The sequence below is a fragment of the Thunnus thynnus genome, chromosome 20 (genome assembly GCF_963924715.1).
Source record: "Thunnus thynnus chromosome 20, fThuThy2.1, whole genome shotgun sequence".
In the NCBI taxonomy this organism is placed as follows: Eukaryota; Metazoa; Chordata; class Actinopteri; order Scombriformes; family Scombridae; genus Thunnus; species Thunnus thynnus.
This window is the reverse complement of record NC_089536.1, coordinates 14895581-14917518: the sequence shown is the minus strand read 5'-3', so window position 1 is coordinate 14917518 and position 21938 is coordinate 14895581. Positions and strand designations below refer to the sequence as shown.

The 21938-nt window shown below is 41.9% G+C and overlaps 1 protein-coding gene across 1 annotated transcript in view; it reads right to left on the bottom strand.

The window, feature by feature from the left end:
* The window catches only part of lrp2b (low density lipoprotein receptor-related protein 2b), a 40137-nt gene that overhangs the window by 14229 nt on the left and 3970 nt on the right, over positions 1-21938 (bottom strand). The window contains exons 6-52 of the mRNA XM_067576459.1: positions 21674-21790; positions 21266-21382; positions 20805-20948; positions 20156-20272; positions 19767-19895; positions 19261-19430; positions 18792-19015; positions 18138-18344; positions 17801-18003; positions 17508-17648; positions 16943-17152; positions 16626-16818; positions 16327-16452; positions 16041-16171; positions 15442-15579; positions 14868-15146; positions 14536-14775; positions 14298-14420; positions 14020-14136; positions 13340-13717; positions 12693-12941; positions 12295-12503; positions 11988-12172; positions 11597-11825; positions 10900-11077; positions 10353-10481; positions 10078-10244; positions 9687-9830; positions 9238-9347; positions 8587-8764; positions 8231-8444; positions 7425-7661; positions 7104-7295; positions 6357-6829; positions 5366-5813; positions 5020-5185; positions 4711-4869; positions 4328-4617; positions 4040-4243; positions 3592-3834; positions 3242-3367; positions 2971-3090; positions 2412-2543; positions 1976-2177; positions 1599-1894; positions 434-950; positions 21-176 (exon numbers count right to left, since the gene is read on the bottom strand). Coding sequence (XP_067432560.1) covers positions 21-176; positions 434-950; positions 1599-1894; positions 1976-2177; positions 2412-2543; positions 2971-3090; positions 3242-3367; positions 3592-3834; positions 4040-4243; positions 4328-4617; positions 4711-4869; positions 5020-5185; positions 5366-5813; positions 6357-6829; positions 7104-7295; positions 7425-7661; positions 8231-8444; positions 8587-8764; positions 9238-9347; positions 9687-9830; positions 10078-10244; positions 10353-10481; positions 10900-11077; positions 11597-11825; positions 11988-12172; positions 12295-12503; positions 12693-12941; positions 13340-13717; positions 14020-14136; positions 14298-14420; positions 14536-14775; positions 14868-15146; positions 15442-15579; positions 16041-16171; positions 16327-16452; positions 16626-16818; positions 16943-17152; positions 17508-17648; positions 17801-18003; positions 18138-18344; positions 18792-19015; positions 19261-19430; positions 19767-19895; positions 20156-20272; positions 20805-20948; positions 21266-21382; positions 21674-21790 — 9457 coding nt within the window. The remainder of the gene's footprint in view (positions 1-20; positions 177-433; positions 951-1598; positions 1895-1975; positions 2178-2411; positions 2544-2970; positions 3091-3241; positions 3368-3591; positions 3835-4039; positions 4244-4327; positions 4618-4710; positions 4870-5019; positions 5186-5365; positions 5814-6356; positions 6830-7103; positions 7296-7424; positions 7662-8230; positions 8445-8586; positions 8765-9237; positions 9348-9686; positions 9831-10077; positions 10245-10352; positions 10482-10899; positions 11078-11596; positions 11826-11987; positions 12173-12294; positions 12504-12692; positions 12942-13339; positions 13718-14019; positions 14137-14297; positions 14421-14535; positions 14776-14867; positions 15147-15441; positions 15580-16040; positions 16172-16326; positions 16453-16625; positions 16819-16942; positions 17153-17507; positions 17649-17800; positions 18004-18137; positions 18345-18791; positions 19016-19260; positions 19431-19766; positions 19896-20155; positions 20273-20804; positions 20949-21265; positions 21383-21673; positions 21791-21938) is intronic.

Below are 21938 nucleotides of genomic sequence, written 5' to 3'. Positions count from 1 at the left end.
GTGTGTGTGTGTGTTAGTACCCATATTTAGGGTTGACAGCTACAGCACGAGGTCGGCTGATAATATAAGTGTCATTCCCATCTGTGAACTCCCCAGACAGCAGCTTCTTCTTGTAGCGTCCATCCAGCTCCATCACATGAACTGAGCCATAATAACTGTCCACCCAGTACATCTTCCTGCAGCAGACACAACAAGATTTCATTAACATATTTTGGTCAAATTTAATATAGATAAAAACAAGTTTCCAAGTTTCCAACAAATGAAAAATCAATTGAAAGATCAAAGTACTCCGACAAATTGTAAAATTCACTTGGGTCTTGGTTTTCACACAAATGTATCTATGCATTTGAGTGTGTATTAATACATTACTGAATTATAAAATATTTAATAATTAAGACATATTTTTAAATGAAGCTCCTCCGATTTGACACACCTGCCCACCCAATCGAGTGCCAGGCCCTCTGCTCCTCCCACGTTGTTATCTGCCAGTGTCTCCCTGTCGCTGCCATCAAAACGCATCCTCTCGATCTTTCCAGCCCCTGCGTCTAGCCAATAAAGCCTTTTCTCAATGTTATCAAAATCTAAGGCCACCACGTTGGACAATCCCTGCAGGACTATACTCAATTGTGATCCGTCAGTGGTCAAATTACGGATGTAGTACCCATTACTGTACAACAGATATGGGGCAATGCCACTGTTCTGGCGGCAGGTGCGTCCGTCCGGTTCACGGATGTATCCAGGAGCACATTTGCAGTGGTACGAGCCAACAGCATTCTCGCAGATCTGGCTGCATACAGCAGGTGTGCTGAGACACTCGTTGAGGTCCTCGCAGGCTTTGGAATCTGGCATGAGCTGATAGCCGGGGTGGCAGGAGCAGTAGTAACCGGTGAGGGTGTCAGTGCAGATCTGGGCACACTTGTGGACTGAAGGGTTGAGGCACTCATTGACTCCTAGCCAGAAAAAGAAAGTTAAAAGAAGACAGGAAAAGAAGATGGCACAGGTATACAACTCGAGACAAGAAGAATTTCACAGATTAGAATGAACCTATAAAGTTTATGAAAAGATTAGTTATCTGACAATATGATCAATAAAACCTTTTGGAAATAGATACCTGTTGCTTTTCTCTGTTTTTTATCATTGTACATTGAATATCTCAGGGTTTTGGACTGTTCGTGAAACAGGCCACTATTTCATGACGTTTTAGCAAAAATTAAATGCTTTTTTGTTGATTAATTAATTAAAATTAATCGATAATCATAATAACTATTGGTTGCAGCCCTTGAGTACAAGAAAATGTGGGGGAATACATGTATATCTTGTATGTTAACATTTTGAGATTTCTCCAAATGATACAGAATTAACAAAAATCCCAAAGAGAATTGAAAATATCCATCATTAAAAACAGGGAAATGAGTGAAAGCACAAAATTCCCATAAAATATGGTGATTTGTCTTGTATTTTGGTTCACAAAAATTCAACCAAGTGGACATCCATTTTCAGGACATTGAATTATCTATTAGGGAAGATATGTATACAATTTTGCAGAGAAACTCTTTTGTTTTGCTCCACTGGATTAATACATATTTTGTATCTCTCACCACAGCCTTTTTCGTCGCTGTTGTCTTGGCAGTCCTTCTGTCCGTTGCACACTTTGTTGAGGTCAATGCATTCCCCTGACTTGCACATGTACTGCTGAGGAGCACAAGTGGGTTGGGGCGTGGTGCACAAGCTGTCTGCCTCATCTGAGCCGTCCAAGCAGTCACTTTCCCCGTCGCAGGTGAAGGAGGCGTAGATGCAAGCTCCATTGCCGCAGGTGAACTGGTTGCTGCTGCACGTGTCGTAGGTACAGCCCAACTCATCACTGCCATCCCCGCAGTCGTTCACACGGTCACAGCTGGGGAGGAGGAGTAATCAATTCAACTCTTTTCTGTGACAAATGTCTACTTTTATTCACTTACACACTCCTTCTACTTACTGGAAGGGGATGAGAATGCAAAGACCATTAGAACAGGCAAACTCATTCATATGGCAAGTCCGGTTGGGGCAGTTCTGGAGCTCATCAGCCGCATTGGCGCAATCTTTCTCCCCGTCACACACAAAGCTTAAGGGCACACAGCGCGCGTGGCCTGGGTGCCAGGTTGGGCAGGTGAACTGGTTGGAACTGCAGGTATGTTGGCCTGCAGGAGACAGAGAGACAAACAGAGGAACAAACTGCCGATGAATAAACCATGATACTATAAACCATATATGACATCAAGTATCTCTTAAAATTTCAACTCAACTTCTAGAGTACACATGAGGAAAGTGTATGAGGAGGCAACATTTAGATGAGACATGGGATAGAGCTGAGAAACAAGGCAAAAATTAGCTTAAATATAGTGTATGTATCCAGTCTCTAAGTGCCATCTCACCACACTGCAGTTCGGGAGCCTCGTCACTGTTGTCCCAACAGTCATTGTTGCCATCACAGATCATTGACTGGGGGATGCAGTTGCCATTGGTACATGTGAACTGACTGGGACCACATGTCCTGATTTGATCCTCTGCACAGGAACAGAAAAAGAGAAAGACTGTTATCAAGGGGCATGAAATATTTTTGTTGGCTGAAAAATTAGTTCTTGAGCCTGAAATCTCAAAATATTGTAAAGTAATCACTAAGTCAGTTGTATCAATAAATCACCATGACAACAGGCCATTGAGAATCATTTATACTTTCAAAAAAGTGACCTCCATTCTCACTTTTTCAGGATTTTGGCTAGAAGTTGTATGCAAAAAAATGAATATGCAACTTAGAAGTGTCGTTTCAATATGAATGTAGTAAACATACAAAAAGAATGACACACTAGAAACATAAACGTAATTAACAGTTTGATGCCCTTCCATCAACGATCGAGACCTGTCAAGGTGAAGAAAAGTGTCACTTGTTTGCTTAAATACCTGAAACATCAAATGTTAATGCAGAAAACTCACCGCAGGAGGGAGGTTCATCTGTCCCATCGTTGCAGTCTCTCACAGAGTCGCACACCCAAGAGCCAGGGATACAAATCCCTCCATCACAGCGGAACTGGTCTGGAGAGCATGTGCGACCCGCTGTAGCACAGTAACACACAGCCAGATTTAGACCTATATCCATGTACAGTTCTACTGAATCTACTAAGAAAGGAAGTCATTAACTTTGTGGGTTATACAGTTTCTGCTAAGGAAGAGCAGGTCTCTCTCTGACGCTGACGATTCAACTTACCACAGAAGAGAGGATTCTCATCACTGTTGTCTCCACAGTTGTTGTAACCATCACACAGGTTTTCAGGGTAGATGCAGATGTTGGTATGGTCACATTTGACCTGGCCCGCAGGACATTGCCTGTCAGCTGGAGAAGGTTGAGGAGGGCAAAGGTAAAAACATCAACCACAGGATCAACAACCACAATATTCTAGTACTGATCATTAAAGTTCAAGAGAACCTAAACTGTAGTTGCTGAGGAAGAGGAGATGGTTACTCATATATTAGATTCTTTAAAGTTAAATCAATGATTTCAAGTCAGAAAGTTTTAAAAACATCTTTCCAATCAACCCTTTGATCATTGTCACTCACGGCAGTTGATTTCGTCAGAGGTAGCATTATCTTTGCAGTCGTTGTGGCCATCACAGACAAAGGCTGCACTGATGCATCGACCGTTGCCGCAGGTGAACTCAGTAGCAGGGTTACATGTGGGGAAGGGGCAGTCACGCTCGTCACTGTTGTCACCACAATCGTTTGTGTAGTCACAGGCGTAGCTGAGCGGCACGCAGCGCCCGTTGTCACAGGAGAAGTCCATGGCTGAGCAGGTGTGGAAGGCTGGGCAGGAGGAACGATGGAGTGTAGATTTACTCTCAACCCATGATATTCATGTTTTTGGATTTCTGCTTTCTCTCTTTTTCAACATCAAGCTAACAGCTAAATTAGCTTACATTCTTATGTTAGCAGCAGAAAAAGGGTTAAAAGGGTCAAGGCCAATTACCAAAATGGTGACTACATACTGATAAAAGTCTTCATCTCTCACCACATACTCTCTCCAGCTCATCTGAGTTGTCCCGGCAGTCGTCGTAGCCGTCACACTTCCAGCGTGCAGAGATGCAGTTACCATTGAGACAGGTGAACTGCTCTGGCGGGCAGCGTTTCCCAGTGTCTTGGATACAGTCTTTGCCATTATTGGCCAGGTACCACTTCCCCTGATGAGGACACTGGCACTCAGGGCCCAGAGGACCTGCAGGAGAGATATAAGGGAATATAAGAATTAAGAAGAACTGAAGGGAACATAGAAATAATCAGTGAATGAATCTGCTCTTACCAGGAACACAGATATGACTACAGCCTCCATTGAACTGCTGGCAGGAGCTGGAGCAGCTCTCCTGCTTAGACGCGGCAAAGACGTGGATGTCAATTGGGCGGTACTGCAAGTCCTGGACCAACACTGCTAAGCCAGAGCCATCATCCTTCCCAGCCCTAAAGACGGCTCTTTCAGTCCAGTCAGTCCAGAAGATGTCCTGCTGGAATACAGTCATGGCGTAGGGGTGCTGGACCCCCTGCACAATCACTTGTCGGTTCTCACCCGTCAGAGTAGCCCGCTCGATTTTGTCTCTGAGAGAAGCAGTTAGGTAAGAAAGAAGTTGTCAAGAAAACATGCTACAAAATGTGTCCCTTGACTACTTTGTAATACAATAGTGAACATACAGTGAAGCATCAGCCCAGTACAACATCCTCTCTTTATAGTCCAAAGACAGACCATTGGGCGTTGAGAGACCACTGTTAATAATGGAAGTCCGGAAGTTTCCACCCAGTGTGGCCCTCTCAATCTTAGCTGGACTGGCCCAGTCAGTCCAGTACAGGTAACTGGGCAGAGAGAACAGGGAGAGAAGGGAGGAGAGAGAGCTCATCAGTGTATTTTGATGATGTTCACATCACAGTGAAAACCTGGACATTTTTATATCTTTGTCCAATCTGTAGACATATGCTAGTGAAGTGATGGTCATTTGTTTTTACCCATAGCAGGGGTCGACGATGATGCCTCTGGGGCGGTTCGCATGGGCGATGATTGAGCGGTTCATCCCATCCACCCCAATGGACTCTACATTTCTGCTGTAGTAGTCAGTGAAGTAGAGACGCTTGTTGACCCAATCATACGCCAAGCCCTCTGGGTCATCCAAATCTGAATGGTATAAAATAGATAGGAGGATATTGAATAAAGGGAGGCAAAATGATAAGATCTTTAAGGAAATGAGAAAATGAAACAGAGAGGGTAAGAGAAGGAAGTGGTAAAGACAAACAAAAAGCAACAATAAAACAGTAGGAAAAAAATATTACAAGTCATAATTAATGCTTAGCTCACTTGTGGCTATAAACACAGGTGGGCTGGCGACTGATGTTGTGGTGATGTAGCCAATCCTGCTCCGGCCTATCCCCTTGCTCTGGGTGAAGAAAATTCGCCTCTCCTTAAAGTCATAATCCAGTGCCATCAAGTTGTAGCCCAGGTTCACCGTTGGATAAGGGCTGCTGTGATCTGTGGGATCTAACCTCAAGCTATTCAGTGTGTAGTCTGTGGTGAAAACTAGAAACTCATCTTGTCCATAACCACATGTTACGCCATTATTAAGGAGTGATCCATGTGCGCAACCACATTTTGGCTTCTCCTGGCCTGGCATGGCGAAGCAGAGCTGCTGGCAGCGCCCGTTATCTTCCTGGCATGGGTTAAAGTCCACCTGATTGGCAGATGTCGGTTGGATGTGAGCGTCAAAGATGGTGACATCCATCAGTCCGTCAAGATTGTCTCGGATTACCTGGTAACATAAGAAAAACATATTTTGTTATTTAGTGGCATGGGCATAGCACATTCACAGAAGGATCATTAAACATCCACAATTGACTCTAACTGATATCAAAAGTTTGTCTTTTTTATCTTACAAAATCATTCTCTGGACACAAGAAAATGATGGTGCCACTAAGCTATTATTGATGCTAACTACTAACTGCTATTGCAGCTGCTACATTTTATTGCTTCTGTAGCTAATTCCTGTTCACCGCAGCAGCAGCAATTGCTCTGTTTTCTCTATTCCCAATGGTTTTCCTTTTTGTCCAGCCCAAAATAAGATGATGTTCTAATTGGACAGGAAAGTTGCTTTGAATAGTGCCATTATGCCAATTTAGGTGTAGATAAAACTATGAAAATCTTGTGTCTGACTGACTGAAAAATGTTTTTGTGCAAAGAACAAGAAATTCTAGATATAAAATGGCAAATTATTTGGTTGTTTTAATGAGAGATCACAAAATAGGATTATTATGAAAGCTAAAACTATGGTAAATTAAGCTGGTTTCACTTTCACCTCTGGCTGGTCAGTGTTAGCTGGGTCTTTACTGGCCTGGAAGAGCTTGCCAAGCTTTTTATCCACCCACAGCATGTAGTTTCCAAATATAGCCATCCCTGTTGGAGATGGATACCGGCTCCCATACCGGATAATTTGCCTCTGTGAGCCGTCCGAGGCCATGCGCGAGAACATATCAAGAACATCATCTGTCCAGTAGAGAAAGTCATTGATATAATCAATAGTTAGGCCACGAGGCGACGCGAGGCTCTCTGATGCCAACACCGTGCGGTTGGTGCCATCCAGCAGGGACCGCTCAATCTTGGGTGTTTGGCCACCGTCAGTCCAGAAGAGGTAGCGAAGCTTGGGGCTGACAGCCAGGTCACGGGGCTTGTCCTGGGAGGACTTGAAGAGAATCTTTCGGTAGGTGGTGTTAATGGCAAGCACTTCCAGGTAGGTCTCACTCTCAAAGGCATTGCTAAAGTACAAGTTACCTGAGGAGGCAAATGGAGAGATGGGAAGAAAAGAGAGTGTCATTTGTCAGCACAGAGATACACAGTCATAATTCTTTGAAGGGTACAATAGTGATAAGTTTTACACGAACTTAACACAAATTATTGATTTATATTTTTTTTAAATATATGGTTAATTTATTTTTACAGTTATTGTTTTATGACCCTTTTTTCTAAGGTGAATGATAAGAGCTTGCTCCCTGTAACTAAAATTGACAAATGAAGGGATGGCCGGTAGACAGAACTGGCTTCATACCAGCAACCCAGTCTACAGCAAGTCCCTGGATGCCTCCTCTTCCAACGCCTGAGGCAATGACACTGCTGTAAAGCCCTCCGTCTGTTTTGGCCCTGAAGATCCCCCTATAGGAGGTGGAGGTGCTGTTATCAGTCCAGTAAACAAAGCCAGCTTCGATATGGAGGTCCAACTTCCCCTTACTGGAGTAGGAAACTGCAAAAGGGTTAACAGTATTCAGTGGATCCTGCCTGTAGTAACTGGTTAACAATTCACAGATAATGCTGTATAATATGCACAACAGGCTCAAACAACATAAAATTGGACAATATAAAGCCAACGTACGTCCACCGACAGGCGCCATAGCCTCAGAGTGGTCAGAGCTGTTTATGTGGAAACCACGGATGTACTTGGGGGTGGAGACAATGGCGAAAGAGTCATACTGTTGACAGCGGGATCCATCCTGAGACGGGTAAAAGCCTGTGGTGCAGGCACAGGTCTTCTTATTGTCTGGTTTGGGCAGACAGAGGTGAGCACAGCCCCCGTTGTTGGAGCTGCAGGCATTAGTGGTCCCTGCTGAGTCTGAGGTGGGAGAGACAAAGACAATGGTGGTGGTGGTGGTGAGCATTATTGGATCTTATGAGCCCATATTAGTGCAATGAAACTGTCATGTGCTGTGCTGAATCTCTGACCAACAATTTCAAAGGCATATTAGAGCAAATCTTTTATTTTCATCAAAATTTAGCAAGTTTGGATTTCTTTTTCCCTGTGTTTGCTCAAACATGCTGTTTTATATGAGCACTTTTAAAAAAATATATCTTTTTATTTATTTAGTTTCTGAAAATATATGCTGCACTCTAAATTGTTCATAGTTGTAATTCATTGAGCATTCATTTTTTAAAAATATCTTAATAACATTTTTCACATTCGATGAATCAAGCACAGACACAGAGGTGAAATCTTCTCTGAAAACCTACATTCAAGAGTAGATATACAAGTGGTGCTCAATCCTGCAGTGTCCTGTCCTTGAGGAGGACACTAAACTCGCTCCCTCACTGGCAGTAATTGCCTGTTGCATAATGGATGAAAACACCAAAAAGCTCAAGGACAGACACCTCTGAATTAAATATAAAACCACTGAATCTACGTACTATCTCTGGCGTGCACTTTGAGGGCACGCAGGCCAGACATGCCACTCCTCATCACCACCATATTGGCACCCGTGTCCTTGTCCACCCTCTCGATGACCTCATAGTCCAGGTCGGTGTAGTAGAGGTGGTTCTGGTAGATTGTCAGCCCCCATGGGTGGGACAGACCACTGACCACCGTCACCCGGCTTATACCGTCCATTGTGCCACTCTCAATCTGGGTAAACAAGGAGGGTAAACAGAGTTGAGGAGAGTTTATTCCCCACAACATCCCTAAATTGCAGCTTGCAATGAAATGTACAGTAACTGATAATATTTTTGTTCTTAGTCTATACATTAAGCATGTACACTGTACATACCACCCCTGAGCCTGCCACACCCCAGTACAGTTTCCTGGTAGAAATGTCAGCGGTGATGAATCCTATGTTGGCCATGTTGCCTGTGTAGAGGTTCCTGAGATTGCTTCCGTCCATGTCAGCGCTGCCAACCTTTGGAGGAACTCCACTGTCTGACCCCTTGTCTGTCCAAAACAATTTCCTATGGAGGTAAAAAAAAATGTGTGTATTAGGTATCCAAAATTTTGAATCTAGCTATGTGTAAAAATCCTTTCTTGGTCAAAAAAAATCTTCTTATGGTCTTTGTTGGATTACTTCACCTACTCTAAAGAAATGCTGAGACTGTTACTGTTAATTGATTGGGGTGGGTTTCTTGTATGACAAGAAACATGACTGTGATGGACATGCAGCTGTTGGAGGAATAAATCTTCTTTTTAAATGTCCAATTACATGATGGTCATTAAAACAATTAGACTACTTTGTCCTGTCAGCCAGCTATTATCTCAAATAATTCTGATGAGGTCTTGGTCTGTTGCTTTTATCTTTCCTGTGCTAGGAAGTATGTACAAATTAATAACTATTGTTCAGGATCACAGAAGAGAGGACAAGCATCTGAATATGAAACTGAAACTTGATGATTTGTTCCTTCCATTATTCAGTAAACAGAAACTTTACCCTCGGGCTGGATCCAGGACTATTCCAATGGGCTCTCCTGCTCCCTCCGGTTTGCCAGTAGAGGTGATGAGGGTCTTCCTGTAGTGTTCGTTTCCATCTACACGGATAACCTAAGTGAAGTGTTATGTTTAGTTTATTTATTTGAACAATAACAATGAAAAAACAGAAATTAAGTGAGAAAAGGCAAAACTATGCAGGGAAGAAACATTAATGTATTGCACATTAAATGAAACAAATGCTAAATAAATAAATAACAAAGAGGGAAATCTGAGATACAACAGTAATGAGTCTAAATAAGATTGTCTTGCTGAGATAGTAAACAGGAAAGTAGTATATTTGTTGTTAAATGGTTAAATATGTCTCTCAGGTGTTGCTTTTTGTCCTTCTATAACCCATCTAAGGCTAGTTTTGGCAAAGTTGGGCTCTTGCCATTAATTATGAACACTCACCTCTATGGCTTTAACAGTGGGATTGGTGTAATACATCATTCGGCTTATCCAATCAAAAGCCAGACCAGAGGGCGATCCCATGAGTGCTGCTGGAGCAAACTCAGACCTGTTGGCGCCGCTGGTTTTCACTTGCCATATAGAACCCTGAAAGGTGGAGCAAAATCAGAGAAAATGCATCAAAAGAAGCGTTTTTGAAACTGCAGATATTCAAGTAATAATATTAATAATCAAGAAAATGAACAAGTGGGCACCAGTAATTATCCATAAATTTCCATTACATGTTGTAGAAATTGTAAACTCTTGGTGTTGTGCAAAGCCTAATCTTGAGTCACAGTAATCATTATATATCATAAAACATTCCTCAAGGGTTTGACTCAAAACCTCCACTCACAGTGCTCTGCACCCAATAGACAAGCTCCTGCTGGTCATCGAAGTCGATGTCCCGCCCCTGGCTAATGCCAGACACAGGGGCCATTGCATTGTTGGAGGGGTCAGCGGGGTCCAGAGGAATGCCAAAAATCACTGAATCTCTCACCACCATCAAGAAGGGATTGCTGTCTAGAGTAGAGTAGAAGTACACATGATAAGAGGAACACAATACTCACACAACTGTGCAGACACACTACAAAATGAATTTGAATCAAAGCTACTGCAAAAAAGGCCTACCTCGGATACAGGTGCGTTTGTCAGCATCCAGTTTCCAGCCAGACTGACAGTGGCAGGTGTAGTACCTGGGTCTCCGGCCTGACAGCAGGCACAGCTGACTGCACATGTGTTCTCTGCATGGGTTGATGGCTAAATACAGAACCACAGTGTCACCTTCAAACAGACATCTCGCCAATTTTGTATGGTTTGTTCCAAATGCTGGTTGCAGCCTCTGATATGGTAAAGTGTATTATTTTCTGTTAACTTTAGGATTTTTGTGACTAAATTTGTATCTGTTGTATGTGGTTAGTGTAATTTCAGTAGCCTGTTTTTACTATTAGATGCCATATTTTAGATCAACTTAGGTTCGCAAGTTTTTGATAAGTTCACATAATTCTCATATTATGAGTTCTCAGGCCCACAAAAACTCCAGAGGGCTAAATGTATACTCTCTGTGACGACACATAAGATGCTTTTACCAACACCAACTCAACACTGCATCAACATACATACATTCACTACATGTTAGGAAACTACAGGTATCCAAGCAAGCTGTATTAGAAATTACCTGCGGGCTGTTTGACGGGATGGTCCATAATGATGCCCATGGGCTGGTACACGCTGCTCATCAGAGTGGTGATGTTGCCACCGTGGAACTTGTTTGTCCTCATCACTTTGCTGGTGTAGCGCTCCGACCAGTAGACGTGGTCCTCGAAGACTGTCATACCATGTGGGTGCTGGAGAACCTGGGTGTCAAGTGGGCATGAACAGGGTTGATAGGTTTTCAAATTCATCCTAACAAGGTTTTGTTTTTCCATTTTAACTTAGATGCTCCTTTTCATTACCATCCTGATTTATATTGATACAGTTACACACATTCATATGACATGTTTGATCAAAATGTACTTTACTGTTACAGTAACATTTTTGCTAATTTGTACATCTCTAATGTCAGCTAAGTCACTTAAAACTGATACATGTGCCAAGGAATAATTCTTATTCAATGATAAAAATGTTCAGTTGTGATTGTGATTCTTGATCAAACTGATACAATACAATACAATTTCTCATATGTAAAGAAATGGCACTGAGTATTGACATCAGGTCAGAAATCCTTTCACAAATTGAAACATTTGGTGACTGACTTGTTCCTGATTCATCTTGTTTCTGTGAAGTGTTTTCATTTTCTCCTCTTTCTGACTGCATTACTAAATGATTGCCATGGTTACTATATCACTTCTTCATTTGTATCAAAATTAACATACCATGTCACTTGCTATGACCTGATGGCGGTTGTTCCCGTTATAGTCACAGTAGTCAATATATTTGAGGTAGGCGTCTGCGAAGTAGACCCTACGCGTGGTGTAGTCCAGGGCCAGGCCGTTGGGCCAGTAGAGCTTTGTGCTGACGATGACTCTTCTCATGGTTCCATCCATGTCTGCCCGCTCGATCCTGGGGTTCTGACCCCAGTCGGACCAGAACATCACGTTGGTACTGGAAAGAATGACAGTGTGATAAGGCACTTTGACAAAAGGTTTATTATGTCTTGCAACAGGTTGTTCAAAGGCTCAAAGGTTTTGAAAGACAGTGATATAAGACCAAATTAAAGACTAACTAAATAGCCTTGTAAGTTTCCCTCAAAGAGTCTCTACTTACTGATTACGGGGGTCTAAAACCAGTCCACGAGGGCTGGTAACATTTTTGGTGAGGAGGACTTTTCGGAAGCGACCATCCAGAGTGGACACCTCAATGTTCTCCATGACAGAGTCGGTCCAATAAAGGTTTCTTGCCACCCAGTCCACAGCTATACTCTCAGGTACCATCAGACCAGTGGAGAAAACCTAGAGCAACAGACACACCACAACACATTGAACACTGACTATGAGAATCTTGCACAGTTCAATTGAGTTTCATTCTATTGTGAAATATTACTTTAATGCATTTGTGTAATCATGTCTCTTACTTCCCGTCTGTCGGTGCCGTTCTGGTAGGCGCTCAATATCTTCTTCTGAGAGGCATCAGCCCAGTAGATTTTGGAAGTAACACGATCAAAGTCTACAGTCACAATGCCTGAACCGCTGATCACTGGAAGAATCTGGGGTGGTCTCATGTTGATCTGGTTGGCAATGATCTGACTGCGCTTGGCAACCAGAAGTACAGCTGCTATAGGGTCTAATGGCAGAAAAAATATTATGATTCATACCAACAAATTATTTCAAGAGCACTTTGTGGATAAAATTCCATTCTCCGCAGAGAAGGGAATTGCATATGTAAAAATGATTTTTTCCATATATCATATCATAATTAATTAGTAGGTTATACCAGGCAGCTTTATTTGTAATGCCATGTTTTTTTGCTCACTTGCAGCTTTGCAGGTGCGTCTATCAGGCTCTAGGAGGTAACCATCCGAGCAGTAGCACCTGAAGCTTCCTCTCTCATTGTAGCACTGCTGACTACAGAAACCTGGGATCAGACACTCGTTGATGTCTTCACAGGTCTTTGAGTCGTTGAGCAGCTGAAATCCCGGTGGACAGATGCACTGAGCCCCAAATGGTCCTTGGACACAACGGTAACTGCAGCCCCCGTTGTTCAGTGCACAGTCATCTTGGTCTTCATGAAATGATATGATAGTTAATAAGCATTTATGTATTTATTAAGAATCTAGCTGTATTAGTTGTTCTGACATTTTGATTTGTATCGTCCATTTCAGTGGTGTGTTGTCTTTGTAAGTTATTTTCTCTTTATTATTATTCTTGTACGTTTATTGCACTGATGTGCTACAAATGTATTGGGGTTTTTTCAAAAATATTGCCAACTTAGACTCAATATTCACTTAATTCTGAGGTTTTAAGGATTTTCTTGTCTAATAGTGCTACATTTTGATTATTCATACAAGCCCCTCATATTTTAAATCACATAAAACAGCACCATTATAATATTAGTATTCTTGTCTGAGGGCTAAATATAATTTAAATTACAGTACATGATGTGATGTCTGTGAAACTCACTGCAGATAGGTGATTCATCTGCTCCATTAGGGCAGTCCCTCTGGCCGTTGCACACCTTGTCCAGGTCGATGCACATCTGGTCAGTGGGGCACTGCCACTGATTGGAAGGACAAGTAAATGGAGGGGTGGGGCAGTTCTGTTCATCGCTCATGTCCCGGCAGTCGTTGTCGCCGTCACACAACCAGCTTGAGGGGATGCACGCCTTGTTGGTACACTGGAAGTAGTTGGGTCTGCAGGTGATCTGTGGGCAGGAGTTGTGTTCATCAGATCCATCCTCGCAGTCTGGATGGCCGTCACACTCCCACTCATCTGGAATGCAGAGGCCATCGGTCTGGCACTGGAACTCATTGTCATGGCACAGGCCTGGACCTCGAGTGGCTGGAGACACCACAGACATTTAAAAATGTCAGTAACCCAGCAGCAGAAAACTTGACATCAAGAGGTGTAATATGTATTGTTGTCCTGTTTTTAATTGGATGCACTTTTTCATTCAAGTCAATGGGAAGGTGTGTCCAAACTTCTGACTGGCACTGTACATTGATTCATGTTAACAACAGTGAATATGGTATGAACAATAAAGCTGGCTGATTTTCAAGTGGTACAATTGGTTATCATTACAGAATTAATGAACATGATTGATAGTTTTTTCTATCCAGCATCAGCCTGTGTAATTTACTTACGACAGTCTCGCTCATCAGAATGGTCCCTGCAGTCAAACACTCCATCACACCGATATCCTGAGTTGACACATTGGTCCCCGGTGGCACAGGCAAACTCATAGGAGGCACAGGAAAACTCTTCAAGTAAAAAAACAAAGAAGAACAGATAGATAAATGATCACAGCACAACAAATGAATGCACTTAACTCAAGAATTTCGCATATAAGAAGGTATTCAGTCTCATATACATGACCAACATGCCTAAAACAGAAATCAACAAAGAATCAAATTATTCCTACCACAGTTTTTCTCATCAGAGCCATCCAAGCAGTCCTGGTCTCCATCACACACATAGGAGTTGAATATGCAGCGGTGGTCGGGACAAAGGAAGTAGGAAGGACCGCATGTAGTGATGGTTGAATCTGCCAATCACAGATAAAGCATTTTTGCTTCAATACATTTGCAAGATAATATTTGTATGAACCAATTTCTTTAAGTGTCAACAGAGATAAAAATGGACAGTCCATATATACTTACTGCAGTTATGTTCATCAGAGCCATCACCACAGTCATTGTCACCGTCACACACCCATGATTTAGAGATACAATTATTGTTATCACAGGTAAAGTACGCAGCAGCACAGGTGGTAGGGAGACGAGTGGGACAGTTGTTTTCATCAGAACCGTCACCACAGTCGTCAGTGCCGTCGCAGCGCCAGTTGCGCTGGATGCAGTGTTTGTTGTTGCAGGTGAACGCTTGCGGAGAGCAGGTTGCCCCTGGGAGTTAGGTAGTGGTAAAAATATATGAGGTGGGCATTTGGATTAGTATAACTGATTGCTCTATAATATACATTTTCTCACACATTTACCTGTATCAGTGCAGTTGGCCTCATCAGTCTTATCTATGCAATCAGCAGTCCCATCACAGATGTAGGAGTTGGATACACAGCGTCCTTCATCACACTCAAAGGAGTAGTAGCCACAATTGTTGTCAGGTGGGGGAACAGAATCGTCCTTGATGCAGTCCCTCTGATTGGCCTGAAGCTTCATGCCGTATGGACACCCACACACTCGACTGAAGGATGGAGTCGGGAAACAGAAGTGGCTGCAGAGCCCGTTGAGTACCATATTGCACCGGCTGGTGAACGCTGTGGGTAGGATGGTGAAGAAGTAGTCATTGGGTTTGTGGATTATTATATCTGGCTGACTGGCAGCTCAACTATTGCCCTGGTCCTGCAGTCATTGATTAGTTTGAGAAAATGCTATTTTAATCTCTTTTCTTGCTCCATTTTGTCTCTGCTCTCCCTGCCTTCTTGTGATGAAATTCAATTCCTGTTCATACACAAAGTATCTAAGCTTACTCACCACTGTGACTGAGTTACTGCAGGACTGGAGTATTAAAATTATTCACAGACTCCAATGGCTCCCTTTGTGTGAACTTACTGTTTTGGAGGTCAGCTGTATAGGCCTTGACATTCATAATTCCGGTGACTCCTTGTCTGATCATAATGTTTCCTCCTCCATCCCGCTTCCTCATCTCGAATATTGCTCTAGTCCTTGTATCAGACACATACAGGTAGTCTAGAAGATAAAAACACATGACTCAGTGTTGTAATAAAGGCAGAAGGTATAAAAAACAAATGCACATTTACTAAATATAATGCAATGAGTCATGAGCAGCCATACTGCAGTGATTTCAGAGGGGGTACAAGAAGTGGCTCAATTAGAAAGTAGCTCAAATAAGTGGCTTATTAAATTCTAATATGTGCAACTGTGCTTAAGGCACAAAATAATGTACAGGAAATTCTAACACTCATTTTGAATGTAACACTGTTTTGGTCTAAATGAAAATAAACTCTGAAATAAAGTTGTTTGAGAATTGTTAGAGCTTTATAATAAAGTTGGGGTTTTATTGAGTCAAGGCTGCAGATAAACCTTAATAACATCATATACTGTACAATATGAATAATACTCTGCATGTGTAATATACAATAGGTGTACTAGAATAAAGGACAGTTATGAGGTGAGACCAAGAAACGCACCTGAATAAATTGTTAGAGAGTAGGGTTTAGTGATCTGGCCGATATTGCTGAATGTCTGTCTGTCCAATCCTTCAATGCCGATGTGACCAATCTGTGCCAAGAGGGAATCTACCCAGTATAGCCGGTCCATCCTGATGAAGGCCGAGCACAAGGAATTAACCAGTGAATATATAGGAATACTGTAATCCACATCACATACAATAATTTATTCCTTGATTCTTGGAATTATTCACTGAGATCACACCATAATCCTCACTGTCATCATTGTAATCGTCACTGTGCTTACACATAGTCAACAGTGAGTCCATATGGCCATCCCAGTGTTGTGTTGACCAGAGGAACAGCATTGCTGCCATCAGTGAAGCCTTTCATGATGACCGCTGGACGATTCCAGTCAGACCAAAATAAGTAGCTGTGGGGTAACATGAGTGGACAAACAAGAGGACAAATCTATTCAGATTCAATATATTGCATAAAGTGCTTGTTATACGTATTTAGGTGCCTCTATACTGGCATTACTAGACTGTGATATCTAAGTGCAAATGACACTGAAACCAATCACACCTGATACATTTTAACACTCACCCAGCACTGGGATGCACTGCAATTCCTTTTGGGTTCCTCAGTCCAGTCACAATGTCTCGTCTGGATTTGTCTGTGACTCTGAAGGCCACCACCGACCTGTAGGTGCTTGAGGTCCAAAACAAAACATTGGAGGTCCAGTCGTAGGCCATAGCATCAACAATTCCCACTCTGTAGCCTGTCAAAATCTGTTGAACTAAGAATGCATACAGAAAATTATATCCATCAACTTACATTTATTTTACATAACATTATGTATTGTTTTTACAGGTGATTTCACTCAGTGCAGTTGTAACAGTACTTATTACACAAAAACTCACTGGTGCCATTGAGGTTTGACTTATAGACGAGGCCTTTGGACCTGTCGTTGTAGAAAAGGGCCTCCTCTTTGCCATCAAACTCCACAGCAGAGCCAGAGAAAGAAGTCCCAAGCCCTGTGAGGGGAAGGGTGATGTCCTCCTGGAGGGATACGTTCAGTGGGATTCCCCGCACCGCCATAGAGGTGGCCACCAACAAGTAGTCCTTCACCTCTGTTCAAAGAGTAAGTAACAGTGGTTACTGTCTTTTAAATCCTAAATCCCTGACATGTTTTACTGTATGTTGTTGCAATTAATTAAGATTTGAAAAGTAGTTGAAAAAGTTGTAATTACTTGGTATGAATACAATTATTTGTAGGTGAATGTGTACCTACCTTTGATAAATAATAATAATAATAAAATTACTGCAATGAAAATGTAAATTACACAACATTGTAATTTGATTAATTCTTTTATGACTAATGAAAAAACATGAAAAAATGACAGAAAGCATTAAAATAATGTGAAGTGAATAACAGTCCAACTCTAAATATCAAGTCATTTTGCCCTCTATGTCAAAGAAACTTACTGAAGCAGGTCCGCCGGTCAGGCTGCAGGTCGTAACCATGGCGACACTTGCAGCGGAAGCCCAGACCATCATTGTCAGTGCGATGACTCAAGACACAAATTTGCTGGCAACCACCATTGTGTCTGCCACAAGGGTTCATCACTGTGAGACGAGACGGATTGTGCTCATTTTATGATGGCAATGGTGTAATATTAGTTTGCAAACATAATGGATGAGACTAGAGGTGTAAAAAAAAGAGAGAGTGGGTTGCACTTTCTGCCCAGCACCAAACAGTAATTATTGCACCTCCTTACCAACAGGTTGTAGAACACGGTGTGAGACAACAACATGGCCCGGTCGCTTTGTGGTACGATAGAGGAGTGCTGGGTTGCTGCCGTTGAACCGATTGGCTCTCACTACACCCATCTTGGTCCAATCAGTGAAGAACACATGGTTCTCAAACACAGCCATTCCAAAAGGATGTGGAGCCTGGGTTCCACCATTGAGGACTATTTTTCTGGAGAATAGCAACACCTCAGAATGGCAATCAGATACAGCACAATATACTGTAGCTGCATCATTACATTTCAGCCCAAAGTTAGTCCCCCCATACAGAAACATCTTTTTAATGGGTTTCAGTGCAACTTTTACCTGTCTAAACCACTGTAGGTGACAGTTTCCACCGTGTCAAAGTGGCTGTCAGACCAGTAGACCCTCTGAGTGACAATATCTATAGTAATTCCTGTTGGAGTGCCGAGCCTGCTCTTCACCAGCTCTAGACGGTTACTGCCATCCATGAAGGCGCGTTCCAGCTTCATCTGCTCACCGGAAGCACCCATGTCTGTGAAGAACATGTAGCTGCAAACAAATAAAAAATAAAGACTTTAAGGGGTCCTATAACATATGAGCTATATGATGCCAGGTCATGTGGATGTAAAAACACTTGGAATTGTACAAATTCATTTGTACAGGATTCAATTACCATATTTTATCATAAATTGCTGATAAGCTTAATGATAATGATAATAAGTAAACATGTCATCCCCTAATAAAAATGACATGGAGCAAGTTTCATTAAAAAAAAATCCAGTGACCAGTGGCATGAAAGTAATGAATTTTTTACGTAATTATCTCATGCCCTGATGTTATTGTGCAGAAAAAAACAATGCTAGTAAATATTCTAAAAACAAATACTAACACTTCTACCAATATTCATTTTAATACCAATACTGACGACGTTGACGAATGACGTTATAATGTTACATAGGTTTGGAAGCTTTGAAAGACTAAAGCATTTAAACCCACCCAACTGTAGGGTCCAGGGCAAGGCCATGAGGAGTCCGCAGGTTTTCAGCCACCAGTGTGACCCGATTCCCTCCATCAAAGTCACACATGTCGATGCGCTCCACCGTGGCTTCTAAAACATAGAGTTTGAAGTTGACCCAATCCACAGCAAGGTTCTGGACACTGTTGACTGCAGTGGTCAGAACCTCCTTAATGTCACCGCCATTATAGTTGGTGGAGTATACCTGGCAAAAGGATGAAAGGGTTTGGGATGAATGGGTTTCCCTTCCCAACTCAACTACTGCCTAGCATATGTCCCACAGCTGTTCCAGTAGAGCTGTGCAGTGGCCAGAAGAAATGATTGCTGCTCAACTATCTATTAAAAATAAACACAGCTTCTGTTTGGCAACCATGTAAAGGAGGCTATGAAAAAGGTAAACATGAAAGAGGGCTGTCATCAAAATGTCACCAGACAGTAATCCAGACTGACCTTTTTGGTGTATGTGTCACTCCAGAAGACTCTATCACTGTGCCAGTGGTATGCCACGCCTACAGCGTATCCTTTACCCTGAGAAGGCACCAGAGTTCTGACAAAGCGCCCGTGTATATCGGCCATCATCACATCACCCCCGTTGGTGAAAATTAGCTGTGGCATTCCACCTGGAAAACAAATTTCAGTATTTCACTTTGTTGTATTTATCTTCGATATTTGATATAGCTAAAGCATAAAGCCCTCAAGCCTTAGAAGAACAAACTTTTAGTAAATGTGTTGGGAAAAAAAGTGTCTGTCAACTGTTTTTTATAAATGCTGAGGATCCTTTAGTTTCCCAAATCAATACTATTTGCGCTCATGAAGGTTTTGGGTCACGGTCTCTCCCTATGAGCAACCCATCTTTAAAATCTTGTCTGCTTTGTCATGTTGAGCTTTCAAACACCCCTCAGATCTTGTCGCAGCAGATTGTATAAAGCTACTATGTAATGCGTCACCCCCTGTACCTGACACATTTGCTTTGCAGACGTGACCCTGCTCCAAGAAGTATCCATCGGCACAGCTACAGTGGTGTGTCCCAGGGCGATCTTCACACAGCTGGTCACAGATCCCCCAGATTTGACAGTCATTATAGTCTGGGGAATAATACAAACAACCATTTTTTATATGTAGGCATAAAGGTGAAAATCTTTACTTGTGTTTTGAACCAGAGTGCTGTGAAATTAATCTAGTAATTGTACCTTTTTGAGACTGACTCACGGTACAAGCTAAAACAAGAATTAATGTTAAAGAAGCTTCCCCAAAAATATGTATGCTGTTGGTAGCTCAGAGTCCACTACTATCAATGATGCCACAAATATAGATGCTTTCACAAAATATCATATTTGGCACTCACCCACACAGGAACGGCTATCATTGGCTACAATGAAACCATCAGGGCAGTAGCAAGCACCGCCCTGAGGAGATGGGTGGCAGTGAAATTCACAGCTCAAGGTTGAGCACCGCTCCAGGCCTGTGAGTATGAGACATAGAAATCAAGATCATTGACAAATCTAAGGTTTACCCATGGCATCACCACAATCTAGGCAGCTTAGAACATTATAATCATTATTGTGGCCATTATAGCCATCATCATCTGAATTTAGAGGCCATTAGCAGTTCTCCTAGGAAAAATCACCTGAAAAAAGTTAATCTTAAACCAAGCATGTGTAAAGGCAGTGATAAAGTTGAAAGCTGTGATCATATCACATCCTCAACAGCTGACTTCCGAGAAACGTTTATGAGTACACCACACTGTAATGTGTAAAACACTTGCACCTAAATTTATAGCCCTAGGCTGCAAATGAGGGACATTTTACAGTTGACCATCTCTCTAACATTTCAGTTAATTTAAATTTAATTTCCTTGGTTTCTTCTCCACAACAGCTCTAAAGACAAATGGGTTTACATAGCAGTATTATTACAAGGTTTCTGTGGTTTAGTGAGGGACTCATACATGTAGATATCTCACACATATATGAAAACATTACATCTGTCAGACTTACTGCAGGTTTGCTGAGCTGTGGAGTTGGTCTCATCTGTTCCTCCAGGACAGTCAGGTTTGCCATCACACACTTTTCCCACTGGTATACATACTGTCGAACCCGGGCATCCCCACTCACCAGGGTAACAGTCTCGAGAGTTACTATCTAAAAACCACATAAACATATGAGTGTATATTATGAATTAGAAAGGTTTTTACATAGGCAGTCTTTAGACTTAAGTCATTTCTGATAATTCTTACAAGTCTTTAGCTAGAGTATTTTCCAAAGTCAAAAGTTTCTCATCGTATCTTTATCATTTTGGAATGAAACTACCTTTAAATTAAGCTAATGATCCTAACCATGAATCCTTAACTATGCCAATTGACTGTTGTTTTTAGATTTAAATTTCAGTGTAGTCTTCACATCTACACTGGATTTCCAGTTCAGATTATTAATCCACCTCTAAGAGCAAGTTTTCTCACCACATCCTTTCTCATCACTGTAGTCCCCACAGTCATTGAACTGGTCACACACCCAGCGCTGAGGAATGCAACGGCCACTCGAACATGTAAACTCATTGCCGCTACAGCTCTGGTACACTAAAGAATAAATAGGGAGAACTCACATTAATTCAGGTTGAAGTGTTGCCCATCTTTCTATACATTGCAACAAAAATATGGGCCCATTTAACATTGGTGTCACAATAATTACTCTTTTTGAATATCCTTTTAGAGCTTCAAGCACATACATTAAGTATTTTCACATGTTGTACAACTGAACCTTATGTTATCACAGGATCATTTTAAATTCAATTCAACTACTTTTAAATGCCTTCTGTGTTACAATTAAATGTGAGTTGACCCTCTAATGAAACTCTGTTCAGTCCTCACCACAGCCTTGCTCATCACTGTTGTCCCCACAGTCATCCCAGTGGTCACACACAAATGAATTTGGAATACAGTAACCATTTGCACACTGATACTGGTGGATGGGACAGTGCTGAGTCGCTGAAAATAAAACACAATGACTGAATTTACAACAGGTCAAACAAACCCAGAGGTAATAAAACAACCTTAACTAGTTAAACCAAAATTACAAGGAAACAAAATTTATTAAGAACCAGAGGTGCATCATTATGTATATGGTATGGCAATT